Source organism: Bos grunniens, chromosome 27 (assembly GCF_055505025.1).
Source record: "Bos grunniens cultivar Pamir isolate PY7600 chromosome 27, Bosgru_T2T1.0, whole genome shotgun sequence".
Lineage (NCBI taxonomy): Eukaryota > Metazoa > Chordata > Mammalia > Artiodactyla > Bovidae > Bos > Bos grunniens.
In genome coordinates, this window is record NC_141191.1 from 17,341,012 (window position 1) to 17,349,260 (window position 8,249).

The 8,249-nt window shown below is 37.2% G+C and overlaps 1 protein-coding gene across 1 annotated transcript in view; it reads right to left on the minus strand.

Annotated features, from left to right (window-relative positions):
• Positions 1 to 8,249, minus strand: part of LRP2BP (LRP2 binding protein) — a 32,491-nt gene that overhangs the window by 22,770 nt on the left and 1,472 nt on the right. The window contains exons 2-4 of the mRNA XM_086380044.1: positions 7,432 to 7,506; positions 2,142 to 2,268; positions 1,170 to 1,282 (exon numbers count right to left, since the gene is read on the minus strand). Coding sequence (XP_086236170.1) covers positions 1,170 to 1,282; positions 2,142 to 2,247 — 219 coding nt within the window. The 5' untranslated portion in view covers positions 2,248 to 2,268; positions 7,432 to 7,506. The remainder of the gene's footprint in view (positions 1 to 1,169; positions 1,283 to 2,141; positions 2,269 to 7,431; positions 7,507 to 8,249) is intronic.

An 8,249-nucleotide genomic window follows, 5' to 3' on the forward strand; every position in this document is an offset into this window, starting at 1 on the left:
AATCCCAGGGACAGGGAGCATGGTGGGCTGCCATCTATGGGGTCGCACTGAGTCGGACACGACTGAAGTGACTTAGCAGTAGCAGCAGCAGAGATGAAACTGAGGCACTAAGAGGTTAAGCCTTTGTGCCCAAGGGTATAGTTAACAAGCAACAGAACCACAATTGAACCTATGTTCAAAGCTGAAAGATCATTCTCTTAAACATTATGCTACGTGATTCTCAGAGTGACAGGTACGTGATGAGTCCTCAACAAATATTTGTTGCCAGAATGAAGGAAGGAGCCATAAAGAGATTAGTAAGTGGGATATAGGTGAAGGGTTGCCCAAGCATTCAAGAGATAGTGAGGGGCAGGGGACAGCTGATCCCTTTTTGCATCTTCCCTTGGGGTTCAGTGAACAATTGAAGCTATACTGCTGAAGCTGGAGTGATACCTTGCACAGGTCTACCTAGACCTACTTTGTAAATTTCAGCATAATGTGGATAAAGAGGGAAATTCTCTCCTTGATCCATACAGAAACTTACTTAAAGCTACCTTTGCTGCTGCTGCTGCTAACTGGCTTCAGTCGTGTCTGACTCTGTGCGACCCCATAGACAGCAGCCCATCAGGCTCCACCGTCCCTGGGATTCTCCAGGCAAGAACACTGGAGTGGGTTGCCATTTCCTTCTCCAATGCATGAAAGTGGAAAGTGAAAGTGAAGTCGCTCAGTCGTGCCCGACTCTTAGCAACCCCATGGACTGCAGCCTACCAGGCTCCTCCATCCATGGGATTTTCCAGGCAAGAGTACTGGAGTGGGGTGCCATTGCCTTCTCAGTACTATTAATTGATAAGAATCAGGATTTTTAATTGTTAATAATAAAATACTTTACAAATGACACTGAATATTTTAGCAAAATATAAAAATTAGACTTTTTATTTATTATGTGCAAATGGATTTCATAACAAAATGACTCCCATAAATGACATTCATTAGAATGACTTTTATGGAGAAAGGTCGAATAGCTCTGTAAGCTGGGACCAGCGTATCATGATCAAAGCCACAAACACAATCTAGGGAATTTGACATAACTTCCCTGGCTTAACAATGGTAAGGAACTCTATAGGAAACTTTGTATGAAGATCTAACAATGGCTTTATATGAAATGAAAATAAACCCACAAAAACTGGTACCTCTTCAAAGTACAGTTGACCTCGTAGAAAATATGCCATAGTATCCCCTCTTCTTATCCTTTCTTTCAAGAGCTGCAAGGCCTTATCCACCAAATTAGCATGGCTGTAATGATCTGGTTTTTAAAAAAGTAAAGAATTCCATCTTTACCCATACAATGTGAATTTTTTCTCTTAAAGTAATAAAGTATATAGAATTCATCTGACATTGTTTATACTGGCTTCCTTCCTAGTTCTCATTCCTAAAACTGACCTCCTTAGTTCAAGGAAAAAGCACCACCTTAGAAAAAAAGAAAGCACTATCACACCAGACATTGTACCTTATATAATTAAGAAGTGTATTGGTGGGCTGTCACACTAACCCTCTTTCCTACTAGGCAGGAGCTCTAGCAATGTAGTCCGTGTGGAATTCTTTAGACAAAGCTGGCCTTTGTGTGAAATTCTTAATTTCAGTCTTAATTAGAACTACTCTAACTAAATGATCTAACCATCCCCAATTTAATTTTTTTTAGGTCTATAGAAAAAGAAATGGTAGCTTTAAATGCCTATTTCAAATAAAGTATGGTACTGTCCTCTCTAACAGAAGTGACATCTGGCTTTGTTTTTTTCAAGAAGGGTGTTCTAAAGTCCTGAGAGTAAAACCAGGAGCAGGATTTCATGATGAAACTTCTTCACTGATGATCTGCTACCAGATAAGCTGGGTAGCAATTCCACAAATTCTTACAGAAAAGCTAGAAAGGACTGTAAACTTAACCACTTCCTTGCCAGCAATAAGACTCATATTTCCTGTCTCTTTCGCTCTGGTGTACGTAATTAACATTTAGTGAAAATATCATCAGGACTTGTACCAGTCTCTTCCTTTCTCCACTGGAAGAATTAACCACTTCCTCTCCAGCAATAAGACTTGTATTTCTTGTCTCTTTGGCTCTGGTGTACATAATTAACTTTAAGTGAAAATACTATCAGGACTTGTACCAGTCTTTTCCTTTCTCCACTGGAAGACTTGTGCATTCTTAGCAGCGAAGTGGGATAAAGAAGTATATGAGGGGTTCTTGGGCAACTTTTCACTGGTCAACTTCATCCTGTCTCCACAGTGGGTATTCTGTAAAAGAGAGTAAAATAATAATATGGTAGAAATATCTTCCTCCAGGAAAATGCACCAAGAGATTCCATTTCCACTTGACAGAAAGAGCATCCTCCCCTCATCACTGAGGGATAGGGCACCAAACTAACAGCCCTGGTATATGAGCATTCCTTCTTAGGAAACTAGGACCTTTCAGAGCTAAGAGAAGCCCTAGTCCATGTCTGTTCCCACCGCATGGAGTCAATGATCAGGGCTATCTGCAAGTCCTCTCTGGCTGGGAAATACATGCTCTAGCAAGTCATGTCACCCACCACAGCTGCTGCCACTAGTAGGAATTGGTGACACTGCTCATAGGTACAGTTCTTGTGCACCAGTGCCTTTCCATTAACTGAAGCTCATCAAACTAATCCATTTTAAATGAAAGCACCTATTTTACCTGGGAATACACTTTACTTTAACTGTGTTGTTCAGTTTTATCTTTCCATCTGTAATGGGTTTCCATGTTATAAGGTGGATCACAGTTGAATGGAAAATCAGAGCCTTCATATAAAATGTAGAGGCCACCTCATGTGGGATGAAGGAGTCCAGGTTGGCCTAGGCTGAGGGTAGTGAGACCGCAAACTCAGTTGTTGCTACGCTTTTTTGTTTACTCCATGGAATTCCACTGTTACAGCATGCTCTCACCAATCAGGAACAGGCTTCCAGTAAAGCTTCCTGATTGGTGGTGAAGAGAACTCAATAGATCTTTAGTATGACTGGAAAGCCACAATCATACAATTTTATGATACTATTTTGGACAATAAATTGCTTTGTTTATGAGAAGGGAATGGCAACCCACTCCACTATGCTTGCCTGGAGAATTCCATGAATAGAAGAGCCTGGTGAGCTACAGTCCATGGGGTCGCAAACAGTCAGACATGACTGAGCGACTCACACACACACAATGAGAATAAAGTGCAGAAAGGGAGATAAATCAGTATACCAGAGGAAAAAATCACCAAACTATCTGTGATTTTCATTTTTTTTAAGAGTTAATTTTCTCATCTGTAGTTTGGATTACAAATAGTTTGAACTAGAGGATTTCAAAATATCTGTTCCTAGATGTGTAAACTTCTTGGATTATATGATTCCAAAAACCTATGGTTGTACCAGGAAATATAGAAGTTTCCAAAGAACTTTAGGGTGAAGCAGTATTAGGTGAAGTATTTAGAAGAACTAAGACAATCCAAATATGATGATGTTCACAGCATGTTTCTGTTATCTCTGAATTGTCAGCATCTTGACTCTTGTGCTTTGGGGCCATCAGTAACTAAATAAGGGTTACTCGAACACAAGTAAATTTGATAACCCAGGTGGCTACTAGGCGACTAACCTGGACAAAAGGGGTGATTCACCTCCCAGGAGGGATGGAGTGCGATTTCATCACACTACTCAGAGCAGCATAAATTTAAAATTTATCAATTGCTTATTTCTGTTATTTTCCATTTAATATTTTCAGATGATGATGGGCCTGAAACCACAGGAATTGAAAATGCAGGTAACAGGGGACTACTGTAATTTCCTCTTTCTGTTCCAGGATCCCATAGTCATCATGTCTCCTTAGCCTCCTCTGGTCTATGACAGATTCTCAGGTTTTCCTTGTTTTTAACAACTTTGACAGTTTTGTACTGGCCAGATATCCTGTAGAATGTTTCCCAATCAGGGTTTACCTGATATTTTACTCATGGTTAGACTTGGGTTATGGACTTTGGGAAGATGCAGAGGTGAAGTATCTTTTCGGCAGACCGTATCAAGGGTGCATGACTTATTACTGATGATAATAACAAACACTTGGCCAGTGCAGTGTTTCACAGGTTTCTCCACTGTGAAGTTACTTCCCCTTACTTCCCATACTCTACTTTTTGGAAGCAAGTCATTATGCAGAGCCCACACTGAGGAGGATGGGGTGAGGTAAGGATTAACCTCTACTTCCTGGAGTGAGGAATGTCTAAACGATGTGTTTGGAATGCTTTTGTAAAGAAGAGCTGTCTTTTTCCTTACTCCTTTCCTCCCTATCTATCCATCTTTATCAGTTATCTATTGAGTTGGCCAAAAACTCCATTTGAGTTTTTCCATAAGATGTTACAGAAAAACCTGAACGAACTTTCTGACCAACCCAGTATCTATTCTTTGTGCCATAATATCCTGGAGCAGTAGTTGTTTAGAATAGCTATATAATTTATCATCTTTCCCAAGAAGTTTGAGTAAGCAAGGCTGGAAGGGTTTATACAGTATAAACTAGGCACAAGAAGAATTTCTTTGTGGGAAATCCTTTTGCTTTTACGTGTGCTAGTCATTCAGTGGTATCCGACTCTTTGCAACCCCATGGGCTCTTAACTCTCCAGGCTCCTCTGTCCATGTGATTTTCCAGGCAAGAATAGTGGAGTGTGCTGCCAGTTCCTTTTCCATTTACAATCATACTAGGATCATATATGGATTTCCTGACTGCCTATGCCAATGAAGGTCATAATTATATTGATTAGTTCAAGTAATTTTCAATCTGTGGATTTAAAAAAAAAACTGTTAAAAATCAAAGAACAGTTATTGAAATTCCAGCTCTGGCTATCATCTTCTGTCTTTGAAAAGTTTTCTTATTTGCAGTGATATATTATCTTCAGTGTATGAGCTATAGAAATATATCTGCCACACATCTTTATTAATAATTAATATCTAGTTACTTTTAAGACTCACTGGAATCTGGTCAACATTAATATAAATAACAGGGCACCTAGTTGGCAATAAATAATTGAAACATCATATTCAGAAATGTCTGAGGAATATTGAATATGTTTGGGGGTTATAAAATTCTCAAGAGATCTAAATAATACATGTGAAACCAAGTCAACTATTGAGATTTTTAGTTTTACTTTATATTTCTTCATTTGCTTTAGAGCTAAATTTCTCTATAGCATTATTGCTAAATGTATACAATATAATTAAATATTATACAATAGTGATAAATGGGGATTAGAAGGTATTCCCAATTACTCCTCCTTTCAATGCTATGCATTTAGGGAATGTTTTCTAGTCATCTTTTTGGCCAATAAAGGCAAATAGAAAATAGATGAAATTAGCCTAATTCTAATTAATTAGCCTCTCCACCAAATACTTTAATAATTTTCACCAATTGGCACATATTCATTCATTCATTAAAAAGGAACTCCTCGAATAGAAGGCATTGGACTAAGCACTGTGGGAAATTCAGTTCTAGAAACAAGGCTACATTAAGTCATCATTAAATGAAAGTGTTTTTCAATGGATTGTAGTCATCTTCTCTGAGGATTCATTTTGCTTTAAAGCAGTCAATCTTAGTAGCTTTGAACTACCAAAGATGACCACAATTCTTTAAAATATAGGTATAAGAATGTGGGCTCTAGAGTCAAATTGCCTGAGTTCCAGCTCCACTCCTTAATAATGATCTGATCTTAGATAAATTATAGAAATCTCCCTATCAGTTTCCTTTCCTATCTGTATTAACCATGGGGCATAATAAGTGCCCAATTAATGTCAATGTAGCTCAACACAATAACATATTGGAATAGATATTAGTGTTTATTTAATATAACTTCTCATTTGTATATCTTTATTTCACATCACTGCTATATGTGTAACATATATGGCAACCAGACTGAATTACACATAATTCTCAACACTGGAAGATATTTAACACTTCTTATAAATTCTCTTCCTCTTCTGGATGACCTAGCAAACTCTTACCCTTCAAGTCTTAGTCCACACATCTTTCACTCATTTGGTCACTGAGTCATCATTCAACCTTTTTTTTTTTTTAAACTCACTCTAAATGGCACCCTTTTGGAAACACAACTACCAGCAAGCTACACATAAGTAGAATTGGCAATGCTTGGAAGAGTGACTATTCCATATGCTTCTTAGACCATCTACTACTTTAGAAAATTGATCCCACCTGCTGTATGTTCTGTAAAAACTCCAGTCCCTTGCCAGTAAGATACTGTCCCCCAGTGACACACACACACACACACACACACACACAAAGGTATAAATGAACTTAATTGACAAAACAGAAGTAGAGTAACAGATTTAGAAAACAGACTTATGGTTACCAGGGGATAAGTGAGGAAGGGATAAATTGGGAGATGGGGCTTGTAGTATACACACACTATATAAAATATATATATATATATAATAGATATAAAATAGTATATAAAATAGACAATAAAGAACCTACTACATAGAACAGGGAACTCTACTCAATACTCTTTAATGGCCCATGTGGAAAAAGAAACAAAAAAAGAGTGGATATCTGTATATATGTAACTGATTTACTTTGCTGTATATCTGAGACTAACACAATATTGTGAATCAACTATACTCCACTAAAAATTTAAAAATAAAGAAAAAAACAAAAAAGAAAAACAAAAGAAAAACAGATACTGTTCTCTGAATGTATTTATCCTGTATACTTCTGTACTCCACCAGCTCTATTCAGTTTTCAGAAAGCTTTTAGGCCCATTTCTAAGAGTAAATCAGATACATAGCTGAGACATAAAGAGTTGTTTGGAAACATTATGAGCTATGGACAAGTATGCAGTGATTAAAGGGACAAAAGCTTTAAAAACTACTTACAAAATTCCCTTTCCTTGTGAAATTTAAATATGTCACAGGAAGTTAACAATAATTACCAGACTTAATGCATGCTGAACAGAATCTTGTTTTCAAGAAAAAGGATGTAACGTGGAGGTGCATGTATCACAGAAATATCCCATTTCATATGTTAACTGCAAAACATATATTTTAGAACTCTAAGGACTTCTTCAATGACACCTTGTATTAGTTAGGAATTCTTGAAAATGAACATCTGTGCAAACTTGAAGCTTAATTATATGTCTTGAAAAATAGTGCTTATCTAGATGAAAAACACGAGAAAAGGAAAACTGGAAATATGGACATGTGTTCTCATATATTTCTGACATTCTTTAAACAGCATAAAAAGTACTGTGAATAGTATAAATTTAAAAAAAGAACACAAGCACGATTCTATACGTTTGAATATAAGTGTGTGTGTATACATATATATATATGCGCTTATGTTTAAGTACACATATAAACAAAGATATTTAAAACTACCCCTTTGCAAACAAAAGAAAAGAGAATTTTGCTCACCAAGTCTTTGAGGCAGCAAGGCACTGGATACTTCAGATGAAGAGATTAAGGTGGTAACAGGAGGTGCACTCAGTGCTTCAGACAGAGGAAATAAAAGATGAAAAGGGGACGCTCTGTGCTTTGGACAACCAGGCCCTTAGTTAAATGCATTTCCCGAAGAATTTTAATGAATTCTGCTTCCCATACATAGAAAAGCACTATAATCATTAACTTGGAATATTTGTTCTCTGTAACTAGCAGTGATTTTTTTACCAAGATACATGTTGACTGCATGTATTCCCTAACATCAAAAAAATCACATATAAACTAGCTTCCCCACCCCCACTTCTTTGGCGTAGTTCCTCAGTGCTATCTGAAGGCTGTCTCTGGGGCTACAGTCCTCAGTAAAACCCTGAATAAACTTTAACTCACACCTCTCATGCAGCACATTTTTCTCTAAGTTGACACCTTGGATCAACTGCATAAATCTAGTAATATAAATTACTGCAAAATTAGTTTACGGCTCTTATTACAAAATAAACAAGAAACTGTATCCAAAATTAGAACAAAAAGGCCACCCATCTATTTTCAGAGGACACTGAGCTTGTTCTCCAAAAAAAGAATAAACTTTCAGTCTTGCTCTCAAAAGGTACCAGCACATAGAGGGGAACAGATTAAGATATTAGGGAAAATAAATACATGGTTGGAACTTTAGCTTTTAGCTAGATTAACCTGGGGAAGAAGAAAAAAAAAACTGCTTAGGAACTGTCCAGAGATAAAATAGTCAGTGGCTGTGGCTTTGAAGTCAGGATGTCTTTGTTTCTACAGTTTTCCGAGGT